At 38.6% G+C, this 23,851-nt stretch overlaps 1 protein-coding gene across 5 annotated transcripts in view; it reads left to right on the forward strand.

The window, feature by feature from the left end:
* LOC136884034 (stAR-related lipid transfer protein 7, mitochondrial) overlaps positions 1–9,773 on the forward strand; it is a 77,904-nt gene extending 68,131 nt beyond the window's left edge. For all 5 annotated transcript variants that reach the window (XM_067156048.2, XM_067156049.2, XM_067156050.2 and 2 more), the window contains 2 exons: positions 2,420–2,504; positions 8,428–9,773. In XM_067156048.2, coding sequence (XP_067012149.2) covers positions 2,420–2,504; positions 8,428–8,981 — 639 coding nt within the window. In that variant the 3' untranslated portion in view covers positions 8,982–9,773. The remainder of the gene's footprint in view (positions 1–2,419; positions 2,505–8,427) is intronic.
* Positions 9,774–23,851: the final 14,078 nt, after the last annotated feature.

A 23,851-nucleotide genomic window follows, 5' to 3' on the forward strand; every position in this document is an offset into this window, starting at 1 on the left:
GCTATTTCTCTTTTGAGATCCAGCTGAGCAATTTTTTGTCTTCTCCCTTTATTGTATAAAATCCAGCTGTTTTGAACAGCCACATCTAGCATCCACGTGAACAAAGGCCAGTACCATTTTTTGCCTCGTATCCCAATGTGATAGCAGGCAACATTCTGATCCATCTGGTCAGTGCCTCCCATAAACGTGTTGTATTTGGCGACCAGACTTGGCCTTGGAATCATTACATTTTTCTTCTGCTGCTGTGAGTATCTCTTCACTTGACCAACGTCTTGTGCACCACATGAAGAAGAGATCATTGTGACCACGGAGTTATCCATCCACCGGCCATAAAGCAGTCCATCATTCTTCTCTAATGCTGTCTCATAAGTCCCACAATCTTTTTTGGAAAATATTTGCTTGTTTTCCAGAGGACAACCTTTAGGAATTAGATTTTCTCAAACAGTACCAATGGCAGAATAGCCACAATACTTGAGAAATGAGGAAAGTCGTGCACTAGAAAATAAATTGTCCATGAAGAAGGTGTAGCTTAGTTCCCTTTTCTCATCTGGAACTTCCTCAAGCAGAACAAGTAGGGGACTTGCAGCCCTACCAAATAATTTGTCATAGTCAGCATTAGATTTTGGTCCTTTACCGTGGTACAACTCAAAATTCACTAAATATTGGTCCTTGGTGTTCAGGCTCCAGATCTTGTACCCAAATCTAATGAGCTTACCACGAATGAATTGTTTGCACCCATGGCGGCTAAAATATTTCACCATACATTCATCAAATGATAAGTGTTCCTCGGGTATGAAATTATCAATACATCTCTTCTTTAACTTTTCCATGATAGGCCTTATTTTCCATATCTTATCATTAGGATCTATTCTAGAGTTGTCTGCAAAGTGCAGAAACCTACAGATTGGACGAAATCTGTCTCTTCTTATTGTATATCACAAATATTATTATAATATTTATAGATCCACCTGTTCAGTACAATACAATACATGTACATACATGGAACTCTTCTTATTGACCAAGAAACTGCCAGGTTCTTCAAGTCATCATTCGAATCCCAGAAGTGCCTTTTAGAAGGCATGTTATTGATTGTAGCCACTGACACATAGAATGGCAATGAAGTAGCGTATTTCTTCTGCTGTTACCTTTGGGTCCTGATAATTCAAAAATAATGCATAGCATCTGGTTTCCTCCACTAAATGTTCTATGAATTCTTTGTCTATAAACAATTCAAAAATTTCAGTTACTGACAAGTGTTCATATCTTGAATAATCTGGAATGGGGAATGCAGTAGGTTTATCAATGTCGAAATCAGCTCCTTTCTCCCATCGCGTGTCAGATGTTTCCCTCTCAGCAACCCATTTGATAACATTTTCAGATATTGGGGTAGATATAATTTCAGGTGAAGCTGCCTCTAGTGTGGGTGGCTGTACTGATGGGCTGTACTAGTTTTCGTCCACACCTATTCTTTCTTTGTTGGATAACTTTATTTCAGTGTTAGCCAGTAATTGACAAGATGTCAGATTGTCAGCTAATCCACCTTCATCCTCATTTCCAGAATCCTCATCTGTGTCTATATTTGGTACCGGTGGTTCAGTAAACACATCACCCTCAATATCATCATTGTAAATGATGTCCAGTGTTTCAGCAAGTGAAAACGCGCTCCTAAAACAATAAAGCAAAATAGACATCTCACTGAGTATAAATGCCTACCGTTACCATATGGTAAACTTGAAATTTGGAAGCCATAACTTCACATGTTTTTAGTAAAATCATTTATATAATACCAAAAAATAATCCATGTAATAATTATAAGCTTATTAAAATGGTCTTACTCGAAGCAGATGTCCATTTTTGCTGCACATTCAGTGATAGCAATTTTTGAACTATCTATATGTTATTATTGTAACAAACATGTCAGTAAGCGCTATATTGTTGTTAGCGCGGTTCCCTTACAGAGCGATAAGCAGTGGTACCAATCCTCCAGCACAGCTTTTGAAAGTACAGTAACAGCTTTAATAATGTGGTACATGTGTTACCATATGGTAATGCTAGGCATTAATGGGTTAACAGGAATGATCTATTGAAATGGTCATGTGCTTTTAACCTGTATGATGAGTAACATATTGTTCCTATTTGTGAAATAGGTTTCCTGAAGTATAGTAACAAGCAGTAAAAAGTCCTTTATTCGCCACCTCTGCAAACATTGAAGGCACTATATCGCACTACTCCCGAGCCTCAAGACCAATATCAAAAGGACTGCTCTGTTCTTGATTGTCATAATAATTTAGGAACTTGAGATGATCCTTTGTCAGCGTAATTTTTCATTTCCATTTGTATCCATCTCTATATATGCAGTATGTATTTGTTTTTTTCCTAAAAATGAGTGTTTTTCTGTTTCATGTTTCCTGATGTACAGCCTGGTATAGAGTTCAGCTTGACATATTATGACAATCCTGGTGTGTCCATCCCTGCTGGATTATCTTCGTGGGTTGCCAAGAATGGTATGTAGCTGGAAATATTTATTATTTCAAGTTGTGATGTTTAAATATTTTATTCAAAATTATAAATGACATTAGTATGAAGGAATGTATGTATTACTGTAACTAAATTCTGTATGTCATTCTGTTCGGATAGTACAGCAGAGTCCTGCAAACTCGACTCATTGTGGGCTGAGAGGGTGACGAGTTACCAAAAATGACAAATTTTACAGACTCAGAGATGGAATATTCATAACACATCATATTGAATTGTTCTGTACACTAATCTGTGATTAACTTTAAATCATTCAGAACTTAAAAAGATAGTATTACAAGGGAACCCTTCCATCTGTAAGTCTCCAATCTGATTGAGATTTGGTACGACGACTTCAGTAGGAATGTTTTATTGAGCCATATCAAAATTAGATGCCCAGTTGTGTATTTAGCATCTGTATTGGGGTGTCAGAGTGAACTCATTTAAGCGCCACATAGACAGGAGTGAGCAGCAGAAAGCAGGTGGGGCAGGGTGGCCAGTTCATGTGTCACGCTCTCACTCTTTCTCTCTCGCTCACACATTACTGCCCTACCTCTACCTGCTTCCCGCTGCTCACTTATTTCTATGACGTGCTTAAATGAGCAAAGTTTGACACCCCAAAATAGGTGCTAAATATACGACTGGGCATCCAATTTTGATATGGCTGGATAAAGCATTCCTACTGAAGTCGCGTACCAAATCTCAATCAGATCCAAAGACTTATTGGGAGGGTGGAAGAGATAAAAGCAACTTACTTGAAATGACTAGTGTTCTCTGGAGAAAAATTTCTGATGCTGGGTTGTCTTTCACATTAATTTCATCTTCACCCTGCTACATCACATAAACAACAGAGAAATGGAATGTCCATAGATCCACGAAATAAAGCAGATGCCCTTAGTCCGTCACTATTGGCGATGGAAGACGTTAACACCTTTTCTTTTTCTTGAAAGTTACTTAAATATCCTGGTCCACTAGCTGGCCTAATGAAGTCACGTTCGGAGGATGAAACATGACTTACTGTAATCTCACAGCTGTTCAGTGTCAGAGTCTGATGGGGTGTTGTTGAGGATGAGAGGTGCTTTCTGCAACCACTTTTTAATTGACTTGAACATATTCTGGCCTGTCTGATGTGACTGTTGTTCTGGAATTTTCTCACTCTGAATGTTGTAAAAGTGGTTGAGTCATACACAAGGTGTATAAGCATTGCATATTAAAGCTTGTAATTTGAATTTGCATTTATAAAATATAAGGAAGTGCTGTCACTTACTATTTGGACTTAAAAGACATTCATATATAGCATATCTTACAATGTGTCAAATATCTAATGTTTTGTGTAAAAGGCAAATTTGTACAGTATTTTAATGCAACAACATAATATAATGCAAGAACTAAGGCCAACAGCTATTTTAGACTTTCAGTGTCACAAAGTACATTAGTCACACTTCATAACAGTTTAATGTGAATATGTAAAATGTTATTGAAGTCAACACGCAATTTAGCCTACTAAGTACATTATCATACTTTAACATTTTAATGTGAACATGTAATATAACATTTTATCAACATGCAACTTTAGTTAATTAGTATATTTTACTGGTAGCTCATTGCTATAACATTCACAAATATAAACAAAGCTCCCCTCAAATATGACTATACATTTGTAAAATGGGGCTTATTTCAACTGAATAGGCAAAATGCCTATGGTAAACATTTACACTCAATAAGCTTAAAGACGAATTCATTCCGCTACAATTGCATGTGTATATTAAGATATAAGCTTGTTTTGTCACAATTTCAGTTATGATGTAATGTTTTAAGATTTTTAGCAAGAGTATATTAAAAAAAACTTTTTAAATAATATTCTTAAACAATAGAGTATGCCATAAAGACCTTTATGAGGCATAAGGTGAAAATGCAAATAAGATTCTAATGTAGCTGAGGATGACCTTGTTAGAGGTCGAAACCGGTGGAAAAAAAAAACTAGACATGTGATAATCTGGATTACATGTAAATAAAAAGTATTGATCAGGTGGAACTTTCTTTTCCTTCTATGACAATTGGTAACTATCAATACGGAAAAATGAAATTTATAAATCGAGAAATATCGACAGTTCGATAGCTGCAGTTGCTTAAGTGCGGCCAGTATCCAGTATTCGGAAGATAGTAGGTTCGAACCCCACTGTCGGCAGCCCTGAAAATGGTTTTCTGTAGTTTCTCATTTTCACACCAGGCAAATGCTCGGGCTGTACCTTAATTAAGGCCACGGCTGCTTCCTTTCCACTCCTAGCCTCTCCCTGTCCCATCGTCGCCATAAGACCTATCTGTGTCGGTGCGACGTAAAGCAACTAGAAAAAAAAAAAAAAAAGAATTATCGAGGCAGTTTTAATGACTGTGCAGACCTTTGTTTCGAGGCAAATGGTGGCTAAATGGTAACTCGTATCGCAAAGCAGATAGCACAATCGCCGCTCAGTTTGGAGAGATCTACAACTTTGTTTCTATGACTTTGTTGTATCTCGATCCCTTATATGATAAAGCTGCATTTCTCGACTTTGGGTAAATTTTATACTTCTGACACACAAAATTGTATAGTTTGACCCACTTATAAGAATGCTGGAATCATCAAAATTGGCATGCACACTCGCGCCACCAGTGGCCATATGCTGGCCCGTTTGTGATTCCAGCTGCTACATAAGTACAGTAAGACCTCATTAAGATGTTTCTGTAGGGGACAAGGAAAAAGTTTGTTAAGCGAGAAAACATACTACTTAATACACAAATAAAAACTATCCAACAGGGAATGGCATTTTATGCCATGTATCCGTGGGTACAGTGAAAACTATACCTACCCTTTCTAAAGATGAGCGAAGAATATTAAAATGTGTGAAAAACACGAGAGAACAAATATGGAAACCTTTTCCACCGGGGATTATAAAATAACAACAGTGCACTGAAAGGTGTAGCTGCCTCTGTGGATCAGCGGTAGAGTGTCGGCCTCCGGATCCCAAGATAGCGGGTTCAAACCCGGCAGAGGTAGTCGGATTTTTGAAGGGCGGAAAAAAGTCCATTCGACACTCCATGTCGTACAATGTCGGCATGTAAAAGATCTCTGGTGACACATTTGGTGTTTACCCGACAAAATTCATTATATCTCAGCCATAGACGCCCAAGAGAGTTTCGGTTTACTCGGTCTGCCATCTAGTGGGGGCCTAGAGTAAAACGGAACGTCGAAATTGACGAGCAGACAGCCAGATGGCGTCAAATTGAAATGTCTGGACACGATAGCTGAGGCCATACGATTATTATTATTATTATTATTATTACTGAAAGGTGTTAAAAACACCAGACAACAAATATGGAAACATTTGGACGGTGGCCCATAAAGGTATCAAAGTATTCTTGCAGATCACATTATTTCTAAAACAAATGGTTGTAGAAGACTTTTATTTCGGACCTGTGGGTTATTAAACATTACTTTCTGGTCACACTCTTCGACAATGAATTGGAGGTTACACTCAACCTCGACTAAACTTCCATTAGGCCAACTCGAATGATTGAGTCGAAATTTGAAGGTGCCACCTTTGCACGCTTAAAGATGCAGGTGCCAGTCTATTTTCTGATAGATTTTAATCTTATCTTAATTCGTAAGGAATTTCACGACTTTTCCGAATCCATAACTATGCTGTCACAAAACAAATATGCACCACAATAGTCATTTTCACTCGATTATGTTCCTAATCCAGATGTAGGCTATCAGGCAGTAAATATTTGCTACCCTTCACTGTACCACTCAACACAAAATAAATTTCTAATTTAAGAATGGAATGCGAAATACACGCACAAATAGGCTCACTGTTTTATTCAGCCATATTGCTGCTAACCGGCAAGCAAAACCGAATATTCCTGAGGCTAACGGCCTGCTCCCCGCAGTTGCAACGTACCCTGTGAAGTTCAGGAATTCAAGGTCTTTTCTCGTTATCATGCAACTGTGGTGAGGGCTCTTCATTACCCAAGTTGGAAATCACGTTTCTTTCACGGGATGAGAAATAACGTTTCCGGGGCTTGAAAAATGTGATCGTACTAAGCTGTATTAACGAAAATTCGTGACGTGGTAAGAGAGGTACTTTTATACAGATTTAATGCGATGAGAATCGGGACCTCGAATATACAACGTGCTAAGTGGGAAAATGTGTTAACGAGAAACGCACTAATGGGGTTTCGCTGTATGTGAAAAATAAAGCAATGTGTGAAAACTGTACCCATTCAAAATTAACTCAATCTAACCCATAAATATAAAAAATACGAGAAAATGTCATAGAACCAACGATGTAGAACACTAAAGGAGAAATTTTATAGTGCAGTTGTTTTGTCGATATGTCGTACCCTTTAGCAGCAGTTAATCTCGAAATGAAGGTTTGCAATAATACATGTGCATATAGTTTCTTATATCTATGTATATAAGTTACATTGAAATCGATTTGCAGTGATCTAGAAAAGGGGGCGGTGTGTGTCTGCCAGTATAATTAAAACTCTACAAATTGATAGTGACTGTTAGTAGGAGAGGTGTGTCTGATTGTAATCAAAACTCCCCAGCTCAGTTGTGAATGGCAGTAAAAAAGGGGGCCTACCATTATCACGACTCTCACCTTACATGGGAGAAAAGTATGAGGACCTCCCCATGGTGTTTCTAAGATAACACTAAGAGGCATGCAATTTAATAAAATGTTGCTTACTGCGTGTACAGTAATTTACGTAGAAATGTCATACAATATATAATACTGTTGCGAAGCACAGGTACATTTACTAGTAAATTATAACTATAAAGAAACTTGATGTATCATTATCTTCAATAGTACAGTCCAGCGAAGTTTCAAAGTCTGCTGGTGTCTGCCTCTGCATTACCAGTTTTCGATAGTAATACAAATTTCCCTGTGTCAGACTGATAACAAATGTGTGAAAATCTTTTCTTCATAATTGGCTAAGAGATGTTGTATCATGCTAGTTTTTCTACTAAAACTGAATTAATTTCATTCAAAAACATGCGTGAGCCATCCATGGCTACCTTTACAACCTGTGATTTTTAACGTTCTTGCTATTGCTTTCGACAGACACATTTCACTTGTGACTGCACATCTGAACAGTCTCATTTCAGTCATAATTTTGCATATCCTGTTTTTGATTTCTGAAAACCTTGCTTTTTGTCCAAGAAGTGCCCTGCGGTTACTGTTTGTTCAAGATGAGCTTCCTTTTTCCTCCAGTCACGTATCATACTTCTTTCCCACAGCACGATTGTCAATTGCTGTGCCTCTTTAGTAATATAGAGCTTTTCTGTAGCTGTGAATGACCTGTAACGTCACCTTACCACGGACCACCTGTGTGCTACTACCTAAACAGACACCCTCCAAATGCGGCAGGCTTGCCACTTTTGGCAGAAACTAAGTTGCCAACAGAGTGGTTGGAAAAATACCAACTTCCAGATTTCTGTATGTCGGGAGTATTGTACCTAATTTGACATGAATATTATCTGTTCCCCAGACTTTTTTTCGCCACCAGGTTTTGAAAAAAATATATGGGGATTATTCACGTTTATATATTATCTGTGATGATTACTCCAGTCAGTCAAGAACCCCAGAACTTCAAATACTATATCACAATGTCCAAAATTGCCATTAACCATGGCAAAAGCAATAGCTAACAGTTTTGTACTTACAGGATTTTGCTACTAATATTTCATTATTCTAGACATTTTTGCTGTGGTGAAAGGTGGTTTAATTTTGTGCAATGGTGATGCCTTGATTCTACAATTTATTTCATTGATATATGAAAGGGATCAGAGCAAATCATGAACGTTATTTTAGTGTAAAATACAGAGGTTATTTGTGTTACTTGTATTTCATGTTTTGTTTCTTTGCATAGGACTACCAGATTTCTTAGGTAGAGTCAGGATTGCAGCCCGTCAGTTGGCCTGTCGTCGGAGGAAGGAGGAATGCGGCGATTTGGCAAGTTTGATGCCTGTTTTTAATATCCCGGATGAGCTGTCGGAACCCAAGACAAATTTGTTTGAAGGGGAACCAGCAGCAGATGGAGATGAGGGAACCAAAATAGAATCCATTCCTGAACGGATCAAGACTGCTCCCGAAACCCTTCAAGAACCAGCATCAGGTGATAAACCTTCATCGGAATCTCCTCCAGATGGGGATCAGGCTCCCAGTCCTCCAGAGTCAGGTGCTAAGTCTGAATTAGAAGTTCCAGCAAACAATGAAACAGAGCCATCTGGAAGGGAAACGTCTGGAGGAGACGCTTCTGGAGAAGACCATTCTTCAGAACTGGGTCAAGATGAATGTTCGCAGGCGGAGCCCAAACCCAGAGATGGTTATTCAAATAGTTCTTTTTATTTCACTTCATTCCCATATCAGGACCCACCAGATGTAAACTGTTTGCAGTTTCATACAGCCAATTTATTCACTTGACATGGCTAAGACCACATTTAGTGTCGCTTATCTGGAGCATTTAATATTGTAGTCGTGGACTAGATTGACAGATTAACAAATAATGTTTGTTTTAATCATGTGTACGTAATATTTGAAGCAAGGTAGGCAAGAGGTACAGTCGTCGTAAATGATGCATTTGCTACTGCTCGTAGATGTTGATTGGTTGCCATTTCATCAAGAAAGTCTCGTTTCATAAAATTATTAATGTTCAGAAACCATAATACTATTAAAAATGTAGACAGATATTATTCAGACCCCATGCATTTTGTAAAAATAAAGGAAATGGAAATTTGTTATTTATGCTGGCCATAATTTTTGTTAAGTAGTGTTAGTTTTGCTTGTAGAGCCGCTAGAGAAACAAGGAAATTGTTTTAAGATATTATCATGTGAACTAATATTTTTTTTACCCACTTCTGTTGTGAAGGGGTCAGTGTTGGAAACAAGACATATTTTTGCTAGTCCAGTTAGAATGAAGGCTCATATTATAAAGTCCTTCGTACTTCATCAACAGCAGTCACTTTTAAGCATTGCTAAATGTAATATCTACTTGCTTCGTGCCAAAGAGTTGAAGAAAGGTATATAGCATGATGTAATTTTCTTAGACACTATTGTTCTGTTCTGCAAAAGGATTTTAACACAATTTGAAGAGCTGTTTTGTAAGCTGACTGAAACTTGTTGTTCCTTTTATGTAAAATCAAGATACGCATGTATAAAATGTTTTATAGATACTCCTTTTTAAATGATGTACAAATAAATGTAAAGTTTATGTTATGTATTTTGTTTTAAGATGTGACCTAATATTCTTTTTACTAACTTCTGTTTCGAAGGGGTTATTGTTGGAGACAAAACATATTTTTGCTAGTCCAGTCAGAATGTAGGATTATCATTATGCAATGGAAATTATATCCCAGTTGTAAAATTATGATGTACAAGCTGTTTTTACCTAATGTCACCTGATTGATGAATGTATGGCCCTAGCTTCTTCTGTGGTTTGGTTGTAGTGTTGGTCTCTGCAATGGTGTGCGTTAGAAAATAATTAAGTGTTCATGGTAAGAGTAGGTTGAATTTTAAAGTACCTGGCCCTGACAGTTTGCTGGCAGTTCTGTAGAAACTGAAGGAACTGTGTGATTCTGCTGCTACCTGACTGGCAGACTTCTTAGAAAATGTTGTAGATTGCAGCCATACGCTAGTGGGTTGAGCTGCTAGTATTACAGTGCCAATATTTTAACTTTAGCCAAACGTTACAAGTCTTTGTCCAGAACCAGTCTACTCCCGCATGAGCGATAGACGTGTTTAACCGGAATTTTGAATTATGCGCTTTTGTGACTGTATATTTCCTCTTAGGGTTGATATATTAGCCGATAAATGCCAGGAGCATATAGATAGTACCTTTATTTAGGCTAAACACAGGGATTTCGAATTTTAAAAAGGGTGTTTGTTCCGAAGCGCAGTTCCCATGCTGGTGTACTTCATAAAAGTTCGTTGACATTGTGAAAGTTTGTGTTTTGCCTTTTCTAGACATTATGTCGTGGAAATATATTCAAAATGAGAGTGAAATAGTCACATTTACCATGTTTACCCGAATAATGCCCGCACCCTCATTTCAGAAAGGCTCATTTTGAAAAAAAGAAACAAACTAAAATTCCTTTCATCGGAAGAGTAACTTCGGCATAAACAAATATTTCGTATCACTCCACGAGGTCCACGGTGTCTTTACGCAAATATCACTGTTATGAAATATATTTTCCATGAAAATGAGCAAGTAGGTCTACTTACATGACAGATATTTCATTAATCTGAACTTGCAATAGGCTCAATTCCCTGTAGATGGGAAAATCATTGTCTCTTGCATCACTAGAATCCTTTCCTAAATTACTTACAAGTTCATCACACTCCACATCTAACGCCCGTAGGCGGCTGGAATATCTAATTGAAAGATAAAATTACAGTGACTAGTAATATGATCAAGATTATGTAATTAATAAACGTCCTAGATGGATAAAAGAACGTGCGATATATTTCCAGGACTACAGTATGACGACTCTGATTTTCAGACACATTTTAGGTTATCTAAAGCTTCCGAACATAACCTGGAATTCCCAACACATAGGTAGGCCTACAATGAATTCTCGATTATAGCTAATATCTTGTACGGTACACGACTGGGTGACTTTTAAGAAGAATGAAGGAAAACCGACTTATTTTTTGAGTGACGTACAATGTGTAGGCTATAATTGGTTTTTCTTATTCCCTTTGTTAATGCTTTCTGCCACCAAGTTCAATAACAATTCACTCTCTTGGAAAGTCATATTAGGCTTCTTTCTCAGTTTCTGCTCAATAGCGGACATAATTTATACAAATTATTTGCAAACTCCGAATGGAATCAAAAACTTGTTTACAATTCGATAGTGGCGGCAGCACGTAGTCATTTGTTTTCTGTACGTCAGTATGAAAAAATGCGGTTCAAACTGAGATTGAAACGAAAACTTAGTTTTGGTAAATCGAGATAATACCGTAAATTCTGTGGTGAATACGGAAGTGAGCGTTGTCCGAAATAATGACATATCCGAGTTTTGAAAATCTAAGATAACCGCAAAAGTTACCGACATTGGTGAATACGGGCCTAAAACACTTCTCACACGTGGTGTCTTTTTACTGGACAGTAACACGACCGATGGTGGATAATTCTTTTTGTGCAATGTAAACACTTGAAATAGACACACCGGCAAAATCTGATGTTAGTTTTGCGATACAGTAAAACCTTGTTAATTCAAAGTCTTTGTAATACAGAAATCAGACTTCCAATTATGTGATTTCGAATTAACAGCCATCTTGTAATTCAGAAATGCCAACCCTCGCCCGTTTTTTGCGGATTCTGCTTTTCTGTGTGATATTGTAGCTTTCCTTAAAACGCTGAATACAAAAGAATTACGATTTCACTCTATTTTCAACTGTGAAACATACCAAAGTGAGTGAAAGTGCGGAAAGCTACCCCTGCAAATTCTGGAAAATGCGTTCTATCGTGACGTGGAGAAATTCTGAATTTAAATTACTCTGAAGAATACGGTACTATTTTAAAAAAATGTAAAGTCAGTTTGGAATTAAAAGTCTGAATTGTTTTCTGTTTAAATATGACGTATGGGGACAGTTTTCTTCCATCTACAGTTGCACAAAGCAAAACTGTACACTCATCATCATCATCATCATCATTTCCCAACTCCAGTTTCCTGGGTGTGGTGTACAAGCGCTCGCCATCTCCTTCTGTCTTCATACATCCTCTGATTCAATACATCCTCCCATTTGTATCCTCTCTCCTCCACATCTGATCTTACAGTCTCTATCCAACGTTTTCTTGGGCTTCCCTGTGGTCTTCTTCCTACGAGATTAATGTCGAAATATTTTGTGGCAGGTCTTTCCCTGTTCATTCTCATTATGTACCCATACCACTGAAGTCTGCATTTCTTTGATAATAGGAACCTCAATACCAGGTACTTTCCTATTCACTTCATTTCTAATCTTGTCCTTTCTGGTTGTTTGGTTCATGGTTCTAATGAATCTCATTTCAGTTGCTTGGATTCTACTGAAGTCTTTGTTTGGTAGGGTACATGTCTCTAAACCGTATGTGAGGACTGGTACGAAGTGTGGTACATGATTGTTTTCGCTTTCTGTGGTATTTTGCAGTCCCAGAGGAGATTCCTGACTTGACTGTAGAAGTTTGATGCTTTCTGTGTCCTGCTGAGTATTTCCTGCCTAACAGTGTTGTCTTTCGATATTGTGCTTCCGAAGTACTTGAAGTGAAAAGCTGATTCTATTTTTGCTTCTTCCAGAAATATATTTGAGCTTGTTCCTTCCCTGTTGATGGTCATTTCCATTGTCTTTGTTTTGCTCATCTTCAGTCCAAAATTTTTGAATGTGTTGTTCCATTCATTAAGTTTCTTCTGAATTTCAGCTTCTGTCTCTCCCCATAAAAGCACATCATCAGCAAATACCATGGTGTTTGGTTCACTGTCCATTTTCTTGATAGATTTGATGACCTTGTCCATTACTATTACGAACAGGAGTGGTGACAGAGCACTTCCTTGTTGGACACCTCCCTTTGTTTCAAAACATTTTGATCATCTGTTGCCTACCTGGACACAGCTGTAGCACTTCTGGTATAGCATCTTGACTTTGTCAATTAAGTACCTTTAGGTCTTCCAGACATTCCTATATCTTGTTTCGAGGAACACTATCATATGCTTTTTCAATGTCCACAAATGCAATCACAAGATTTCTTCCATATTCCCAGTACTATTCTGTCAGCATCTTTACTGCAAAGATAAGATCCACAGTACCCCGACCTTTCCTGAACCCGTGTTGTTCTTCCTCAAGCAAAGGTTCCACTATCTTCCTAAGTCTTGTTTCTGTGATCTTTTACAGCAGCTTCAGTGAGTGTGACAACAGCGTGGTGCCTCTGTAATTTCCACATTTCCATCAGTTGCCCTTTTTGAACAGCGGGATGATGACTCCTTTACTCCAATCTTCTGGAATTTTGTTACTTTCCCAAATCACTGATAACACTCTATATAGCCAATTCAAGCCTGGTATTCCAGCTGCCTTTATCAAGTCTGAGCTGAGATCATCAAAGCCTGGGGACTTCCCATTTTGCATGTTCTTTAGTGCTGTTTCTACCTCAAGCCATGTTAATGGGTATTTGTTGCTTTTGGCTTCATCTACACTACAATCATTGGTGGTGGTGTTACCCCTATCTCCATTTAACACCATGTTGAAGTACTTCTTCATTTCATCCCTGATCCCTTCCTCTGTTTGTATTAAGCTACCATCATCTGTTTTCAGTGCAAGGATGTTTATATTTTCATTTCTTTTACTGTTTACTATTTTGTATAGTAGTTTCCTACTTCCTTGACAGTCTTGTAGTAAAGTCATCCCAGCACTGTTCCTTTTCTTCCTGGATCAGTCTTTTTACCGCCAGTTTCTTTTTCCGGTATTCCTGTGCTAGATGTTCAATTTCTAATTCATTTCGTCTATCATCTGTTTTTTGAGGTCTAATTTTCTTTTCAGTATATTTCTATCCTTTACTGCTGTCTTCACTCGGTCATTCCACCAAGGTGTTTCCTTCTCTTTTGGTGTGGCACTTGTTTTTCCACAAATTTCCGTGGCTTCTTTTACGAGGGTTTCCTTGAATAAGGACCATTCTTCTTCTACTCCCCCTTTCTCGGTTTTGGGTAATTTAGCTGTTATCCTTGCTTCATAGTTTCCTTTCTTTTCCATGTCTTTCAACAGCCATGTCTTAATCTTTGCCATTTTCTTTTGTTTAATTTTGGGCACATGAACATCTTTTAGGTCAGCGATTAATAGCCGATGGTCGCTTTCTAGGCACTCGCTGGTTATGACTTTAACATCTGTAACATACTGACCCGCTTTTCTATCGGTGATGATGAAGACGATCAGAGTCTTGAGCTTTCCATCCCAGCTGTATCTCATTATTTTATGGCTGTCCCTCTTCTGATACCATGTGTTCTGGATGATTAAGTTGTTTCGCACACAGAAATCAATCAGGTTCTCTCCTTCAGAGTTTCTGTTACCATAGCCATGGGGGCCAACGATGTTTTCACAATCTAGTCTTTCTTTACCAATTTGGGCATTCAGATCACCCATAATGATTGTGTTCTCCTCTGTTATTTGTTCCTCAAGTTCGATAAGGAATTGCTGTTTCTCTTCTGTGGTACATCCTGTCTGTGGTGCATACACTTGCAGGAGAGTTTGATGTGCATTACCAACACTTAGTCTCATCTGGATGATCGTATCACTCACATATTTGACATCTGTCTGTGTGTATATCTTTATGAAGGAGGAAGCTAACTCCATTTTTGGATTCATCATTGTTCCCACTCCAGTACAGCACATATCCATTTCTCAGCATCGAAAACTAGGTGAGCCAGGAGCGTGTTAGCAACCTTGACGCAAATAAAACCCGCACCCCAATTTCGTGCCTCAAATTCAAAAAAATATATATGCGTGGATTATTCACGTAAATACGGTATTAAACAGTGATGATGAATACCCGGAAACGAGTGATAATGAGCGGGAAAGCGAGGAAAGTGAATGCAAGTGAGTGCGAAAATAACCTAAGTGACAGAGCAGAAACGATGAGGAAGTAGTTCTTACCGGTGAGATTAATCAACATGATTTGATACAAAGTGAGGGTGATAGTGATGAGCAGACCACACTGTGGTATGAGGTAACTAATCAGGATCCTGGGCCACAATCAATTCCAGTTTATAATATAAATAAAAGTTTAAATTTGCCTTCTCATTTTGACAGTGCAACTGAGCCGATAGAATATTTTTCCTTGTTCTTTGACGATGAAGTACTCAATGTTATTGTCAGTGAAAGCACTTGGTATGGGAATTATAAAAAACAGAACAACGCCCCTCTTCAGAAAAGGTCAAGGCTAAGTAGGTGGAATGCACCCTCCAGGGCTGATATTGCTGCATTGCTAGGTATTACGATAAACATGGGTCTGCAGCCACTACCTGATATACCAGATTACTCTCCTAGGCAGTGGGTGGATAGAATGCCTTTGTATTCAGATATTTTCCCAAGAGATGAGTTTCTTCTTCTGTTTTGGAACTTACAGTTTGCCCATTCTATTGATAATGAAAAGCCAAACAAAGTTCAACAAATCAGTCCTATTTTAGATAAAATTCAGGAGAAAGTCACAGTATTTTTCTGTCTTGGTCCCATTGTTGCAGTTGATGGGAGCACCATATCATTCAAAGATAAAGTCTCCTTCAAAGTGTATAATCCAAACAAACCTTCAAAATTTGGAATGAAAGTATTTGTACTTTCAGACAGTAGTAATGGTACATACACAATTTCAAACCGTATTTTGGGAAGATAGAAACTGTAAATTCAGACCTTCTGAAGACAACACAAATTGTGAAAGATTTGTGCTCTGATCTTGTCAAGGATCCATATGGCCCCCCCAACAGGATATCACATTTTCACTGACAGATATTACAGCTCCCCCAATTAGCAGAAGAGTTTTCAAGCATGTAAATGCAACCACAGGAACTCTAATGCCTTCGAGGAAGGGCATGCCAGGAAAACTGAAGAAGGTACATACAAAAAATATGAAGCATGGAGATGTGCTTTCTTATCGGAAGTGTAACAAGTTAGCTCTTGCATGGAAGGATAAGAGAATTGTCATGATGCCTAGTACTTTTCATTAAGGCACAAGGGAACATACGACTGCAGTTCGTCCAAGTTCCCAAACTAACCACCAGTAAATAAACCTAATGTCACATTGAATTATACCAAATATATGAGCGGTGTAGACCGTAGTGACCATTATGTTGCATCATATCCTCTTTTTTTTTTTTTTAGTCAAACAAAGAAGTGGTACAGAAAGATGTTTTTCTGGCTGCTTGAAGTTAGCTTAGTAAATGCTTACTTAATGTATGTAATGGTGCAGCAAAAGGACCTCAAAAAAGCCCACTTCATATAAGAAATTTAGGAAGCAGCTTGTTCTCTGTTTAGTCTATGACAGGGTTGCTGTTAAAGGAAGAATTGCAGATGAAATTAGGAGAGGAAGAAAAGCTGTTGGACCCCCTCAGGAGAGGCTTCAAGGACGTAATTTCATGGCTCGCAGAGAAAAAATGGTTCTGTGGCCTGTGTTTTCTGCAAGGCCCAAAAAGTAAGAAACGAGACTGTTTATTATTGTAAAACTTGCACAGTAAAACTATCTTACACCCTGTTACATGCTTTGAAATGTATCACACAAGTGAAAGTTTCTAAGCTGTCAGGGAAGAGTCAGCATCATGTGTATAAAATTGTATCATAAGTACTAGTTAGATTGTTACTGTACACGTTTATTAGTGAATTTGTCAGTTCAATATTTATAGCAGTAGTCCTAGTGAATTATGAAGTAGGGTAGAAAGTTTAATTACAGCTTAGTTGTTTAGTGAACTTAACCGAGACTACTTTGTGTTGTGCCTTGTGCCATTTTTGCACTAAAACCAGCAGTTAATTTATTTTTTCAAGATTATATGTATACCTATAAGCTGACCTGAAATCAGGTATTAATAACTTAATAAACCTTATAGTACTTATATATTTGCATTTTCATGTGTGTAAAGAATAAAAAACATTTTTACAAAAAATAATTACGCTCGCAAGCAAAAACGTATCCGCTTGGCAAGGGTTAAGGACAAGGACGGCCCAGCACCCTGCTTCAGTTACTGCCCGTTGCGCCTTTTGTCCCATATGTTAAAGATGGTATTTGAAAAGATCAGTGCATTCATGAAATTGTACAACTGCCCAACCAATGTGCTTTTGTGCAAGGTTGTGGAACCGCCAATGCAATTTTCGTCCATTTATGGAGAAACATTGTGGAAGGTTAATGCTGCTGCACAGAACCTCCCTTGATCTGGAGAAAGCATTTCATCGTGTGCCTCGTCAGCTCATCTGGTATGCATTGTGAAACCATGCAGTTCCTGAACAGCTCATAAACTGGGTACAGATGTTGTACATTAAAATATCAACAATACTGTGAGATGTGCAGCGGGAACATCGGACTGTTTCAATCCGTCACTACTGATCTGCATTTAGGGCAGTCGCCCAGGTGGCAGATTCCCTATCTGTTGTTTTCCTAGCCTCTTCGTAAATGATTTCAAAGAAATTGGAAATTTATTGAACATTTCCCTTCTTCTAACTCCTCTTCCTATAAACAAATATTGCCCAAATTTGTCCTCTTGAATTCCAACTTTATCTTCATATTGTGATCTTTCCTACTTTTAAAGGCACCACTCAAACTTTACCGGCCATGTTAATGATACCGATTCTAAGTCAAGGGGCTTTTCTTGAATCAAGGAAAAAAAAAAATCTGCTTGTAGTCTGGTAAGTACTGTACTTGACGTTGCTCCTTAAGTCCTGTATAGATGGACATTTGCACCAAATCTATTACCATTCATTTAAACTATGTGTTCACCTACTCATGTGAACTGGGCTTTTCAGTCTCACCTTAGTAGCTTTGAACTCCGAAGAGGAAGTCTGATTTTGAAAGGGCAGATTTCAAGTCTATTTTGTTCTCCAGGATGTATCATGTTGGTATGTAGGGTAAATGATCTCTACCAACACATTTGTTGTTTCATTATCATGATAATCATCATTATGGAGGGTAAAGAATATTGTGATCGTGGGAGGTGGTGGTACAAGAGCTGAATGTAGTGTGAATAGAAGGATTGAACAATGGGGATTGAGGATCAACATGGAGAAGAGCAAGACAATATTAGTGGAAGTAAAGAAGGAAAAGGAGCTATCAAAATTGGAGACAAGGAACTGGAAATAGAACACTTGAAATACTTGGGAATGAACTGACAGAAAATGGGAGATGGGTATGGAAATTCATTTGATATAACTGGGGAGTGCGTTTTACCAGGGGCAGTGCATGGTATTGTTGCAGGGTTGCACAACTCCCAATAATGTTGCACTTCATTTGTTGTCTTTTCTTCTAATGTTTTAGTATAATAAACCTACAGTAACATGTAGTCGAAAACATCTTCAAATCAACCATCTTAAGTCACTCGCTGTACTAATGCTCGTAAAGTACCAGCAAACGCTGCTGGCTCCGAATCAAACTCGGGGTTTGCTTTCCTACGGCAACTCCCTGGCGGACAGCGCGGCACAATGTACCTCAGCAGGGACGAGCGTAAGCCTGCATAGCATCAGGTGGCATGCTTGCCGGTATCGGTCTCGGGGGAGTTGCACGAGACTAGCAAGTCCCCTACCAAGAAACAGTTCCAAATGTCCTCGTTAGCTTGCACCATTCTGCGGAGATTACTTCAATCCTACTTTCTCTCCTCTTGAAAAGGTAATTTCATTTCCATGTTTTAAATTTACAAATTACATTTACGTTGCACCGATGCAGATAGGTCTTACGGCGACGGTGGGATAGGAAAGGGCTAGGAGTTTGAAGGAAGTGACCATGGCTTTAATTAAGGCACAGCCAAAGCATTTGCCTGGTGTGAAAGTGGGAAACCGCAAAAAACCATCTTCAGGGCTTCCAACATTGGTGTTCGAACCCATTATAACCCGAATGCAAGCTCACAGCTACGCGACCCTAACTGCACGGCCAACTTGCTGGGTAATTTCTTTTCCGCGCCATACCAGACCACCCACAATATTACCAAGACCTTGCTTCAGTGAAGAACAGGATGGCAAATTTTCTGTTCAAGTGAGGTAAAAGTAACTGTGCCAGGCTGAGTGGCTCAGATGGTTGAGGCGCTGGCCTTCTGACCCCACTGTGTCAGGTTCGATCCTGGCTCAGTCCGGTGGTATTTGAAGGTGCTAAAATACGTCACCCTCGTGTCAGTAGAACTCCGGGACCTCTGCCTTTCCGAAAAACGTAAAAAGTCGTTAGTGGGACATAAAGCCAATAACATTAATAAGAGTAACTGTAGTTACAGTGTATAATTAGCCTCCTATTTGCTGGGTTGTAATTGTCAAGATATAATACAGTTTTAGTAGAAATGTAGTTAATTACAGTACTTAACGATAGTAGAGTTTCCTGTGTAAGCTGTGAAAATGTTGGTGCAACACCCAGCTTCAGATACCACCAGCCGCCACTGCCTTTTTTCCCCACCAGGTACGGAGATTAATGTGGAATAAAGATGTACCGATACCAATGAAGGCTAAAAATGTAATGTACAAGGCATATTACAGTCGAACCTCAATTACCCGAATTTTCAGTATCTCGGAGTAATTTGAATTTCCCGGCCGTTTGTCCTATCCTTCACGCGTATTTGTACTCGAAATTCGGTTGCACGAATTTCTCGATTTCTCGAAGCAAACACTGCCTCCCCTGAAGCAAAAAACACTCTAACTGGAACTTTTTGCAATATTAACTGTGCAATACGACATTTGTGGTTTGTGAGGAACATGTAAAGAAAGGTTTACAGTGATGTACGAGCTAATATGACGGGAACCGAAAAACTAAAACTTCTGACGATCGGAAAATCGGCGAAGCCTCGCCTGTTTCTCGGGTGTGAATTAATTACCGGCAACGAGCGAAAGCAACCCTCGAAGTCGCAGATGACAAGCTCCATTTACGATTCTCGGCTGCGTAGTATTGACGAGAACTTTCAACGTGAAGGGAGGAAAGGTTGACAGTAACAAACAGAATAGACTAACAATTTTTTTTCCAAAGGTGTTAACCGAGGTGTGTTTCTTGTTGAACTGCTGTATGTACTATACCCTGTTCTAAAAAGTTAGTATAATAAGGGTTATAATTAAAGTGATGTCTTAAAAGAGAGTTTCTTTGTGTATTTTTTAGGTAGATTATGTGCTTGCTATACATGCTAAAAACGATATTCTCTATGTCTCGAAATTTCGATAACTCGAAATAAAAGTTAGCTAACCGACCTATCGAAACTGTCCATAATGGCGGCAGCTGGAGTGCTAGCATGCGTTTGTATTGATTTGTGGAAGTCGTGTTGTTACCAAATATTTATGGAAATTTGAATATTATTAATCGTACACTATAGTCTTAAGAGATTATAGATCCTATTTCAGTGCCGTAAAAAGCTGTTTGTTCTCAAAGGGCTTATGTATTCCAATAGTATTGGTGGTGAGTCTCGTGTTCTTCTCTGAAAGTGGTTTCTTTATTTTTAGTTACCTATGCAATGTGATTACAGTTTAATGTGCTGTGTGCCTGGATGTAAGCAAATACAGTAGCGACAATACGCGACACTGAGCGAGATATCGAGTGACAGCTATTGGAGCTCTCTCTAGCGAGTAGACCTGAAAACTACTGATTCTGTCATAAGAGCGCGTGTATTTTTGTGTGAAGTGTTTGGTGTTATTTATGCGTTTTCAGTGAGTAGCATGTGCCATTCCTTGATATCTCCTCTCAACATGAGGGGAAACGTATCTGCTGTGTTTGGCTGCAGTAACTATGAAGTAGAGAAGAATGCGCGGTCGTTCTTCAGGTTCCCTCGTGACAAGAAAATGTAAGTAATATTGTGCTTGCATATATATTCTTCCAGTGACAGAGATCTTTATAGTACTTCATAATTTTCTGACCTGCTCGAACCATATTTTAACTGGCTTAAAATGTAATACGCATATTTTATTGTATAGTACAGCAGTTAACCTTCAGTACCGATGTGTTGTTGTAGGTGTGATCTGTGGGTTTTGAAATGTCACAGAAGTGATTTGAATAAGGTGTACAAGAAAGAAGGGACGTTTCGCTTATATAAGAATTATAAGATCTGTTTAGATCATTTCCAGGCCAGCGACTTTAAAAATCCTCGGCTATACAGCCAAGGGTATGTTACATTTTTACTGTAATTGTACGTAAATATTCCTCAAAGCATCACTATCGACAACATTTTCATACTTTTCTTTCTTTTATCACTCTTCTCAGATTAAAACCGGGATTTTATAGATTTTCTTTCTGTTAGTGGGCTTCATGTTAAGACGAAAATTGTCCAGCTATTACATGTTAATTCATTGCATCATACGTGTAAGGAATGTGCCGATATTTTTATTGACAAGTGTCTTCATGTGATGATACAATGTTTTTAAATGAGAAAAAAGACAAATCCAACCGTAAGAGTTCAGGCAGGAATGCTAAAGCTAAAAAAGTAATGCATAAATGAAAGATCAAGCCATTTCACAGCAGTCCATTTCACATCTTGTTTACATGACTAATTTTAAACAATTCTTCATTCATTTATCCAGAATTGCTTTAGCAACTTCGAAGTTAATATCTCAATAACACTTTCTTTCTAGACGTAATTTATTTATCCATTTCCGAATATACATTTCCATTGATATTTGAATTTAGCGCGATTTGTTCAGGTGAAGTCACTAGGAGCGCCTCCGTCGAATTGTCTCCCATTTTAGCAAGGCTAAATCCGTAAGTGTCGCTTATTGTCTGTACTGTATTTGATGTAAGAGGTAGGGCACAAGCTTCAGTGTTCCCGTTTCCAAAAGACCTAGTATTAAGGCAAAACTGGGTTAAGAGCATTCGTAAGGAAAACTTCGAACGGAATAATAGGCCTAATAATGTTGTGTGCATTTATCATTTTTGAAATGAAATGCATTGTTAGGGAAGATATTATATACCCATAGAAGTTGGTGATCTTATTCGAGTATCGCGCAAACTTCCGAACAGTGGCGGTTTCTGGTATAGCGCAGCGCAATGGAGCAATGCACCTCCAGTTTATATCAAATTGTACTCAGCTACTTAATTTTCACGATTCCCTTGTCATTCTCAAAGCTCGTGCTAAGCCCATCTGTCCGTAATATACTCGTACTGGCTTTAAATTCGTGTGAGTTGCGCATAGTCTGTGGCTGGAGACTCGTCTGGAATGAACCCCCATACAAGGCGGCATCTCCGTCCGTACTTAGGCGAAGGGACCAGTGAGGTGCGGGAGGAAAACTGTCAGCATTAAGGCAAGACCTGGATATCGCAGAAAAGAATATCCGTGGTGTAGGCATGCGCAGTATGCTACTCTCTCTCAAGTCTGTCGCAAGTCGTGTTGTTGGGGTAAGAAAACTGTAATAGTATGTGCCTGCCATCTGTTGCCCTTACAGGAATTTAACCAGGCAGCAGAGAATAGTGCACATAATTAGCGCTAGTGTTGAACAGCATCATTACTACCAAAAGTCATATTAAATTGCCAAATTCCAATTGATACCTTGTCCCAAATATATCAATACATACTAAACATCTATTCATTTGCCTTCTTTGGAATAATTACTTTTTTGGAGAGAAACATAGCTTAAAAATCATTGAGGCAAAGAGTAGCGGGAAGGTAATACCAATGAAAACGCTAATTGACCAGCTCACACTAGTTCTTAAAATTAAGTTACCAACATTGTGAAAAGTGCGAACATTCATTCCTATAGTTTCCTCGTGTTTTTCAAGTGTAAAACTAGTGTTTGTAAACGTTTGTACTTAGCAATTATCATAATTCGTAACATTATTGTACGCTGTGTAAGCGTGTGAGTGTTTTTCTGCACCGTTGTGCCGTTCTGAAACTTAATTTTTAGGATATAAAGAAGTTACAATCTTTTGTCCGTGTGCGTGTGTGTGTTTTTGTGCGTTGTAGTTACGTCCACAATCTTTGTGCCCCGGAAAGGTAAGGAGCTACATAATGAGTTTGAACAGTGTCCAGATACTTAAGAAGACAAACTTTTCTTGTCTCTCTCTTGAGCGAAAACTTGAGATTAAGAGTGCCGGGCGCCCAATGCCTGATCTTGTTATAACGAGGCAGACTAAAAGTAAAAGTAAAGAAATCGTGCGTAAATTCAGAATGTATATATACAAAAGAACCGAGTGGATGTGTGGGTGCGAAGTTACTAACAGGTTGTTTTGTTTTCCGTGTTTATGCTTCGTGAGTGAAGAAAGCGAAGGGACTTGGACCAAAGTCGGAGTGGTAGATTTAGGACATTTGTCCCAAAAAAATAATGGAACACGAAAGTTCTAGATCTCATATGCTTGCCCAGTTAGAATTCGATCTTCTGGGAAAACACGATATCCGGCAGCAACTTGATTGTGCTTACAGGCAGTCTGTCGAAAGACACAACGATCAAGTACGGAAAAATCGTTATGTGCTGTCAAAAATTATCGACTGTGTAAAGTTCTGTGGCGCGTTTGAGTTGGCATTGCGCGGGCATGACGAAACAAGTGAATCGTCGAATCCTGGCATATTCCGAGGCCTCGTTAATTTTAGTTCTGAAATTGACGTTGCATTAAAGGACCATCTGTCCAAAGCTACTGTTTTCAAAGGCACCTCGAAAGACATTCAGAATGAACTGCTTTCGTGCATGTTTGAAAT

Source organism: Anabrus simplex, chromosome 12 (assembly GCF_040414725.1).
Source record: "Anabrus simplex isolate iqAnaSimp1 chromosome 12, ASM4041472v1, whole genome shotgun sequence".
NCBI classification, from domain to species: Eukaryota; Metazoa; Arthropoda; class Insecta; order Orthoptera; family Tettigoniidae; genus Anabrus; species Anabrus simplex.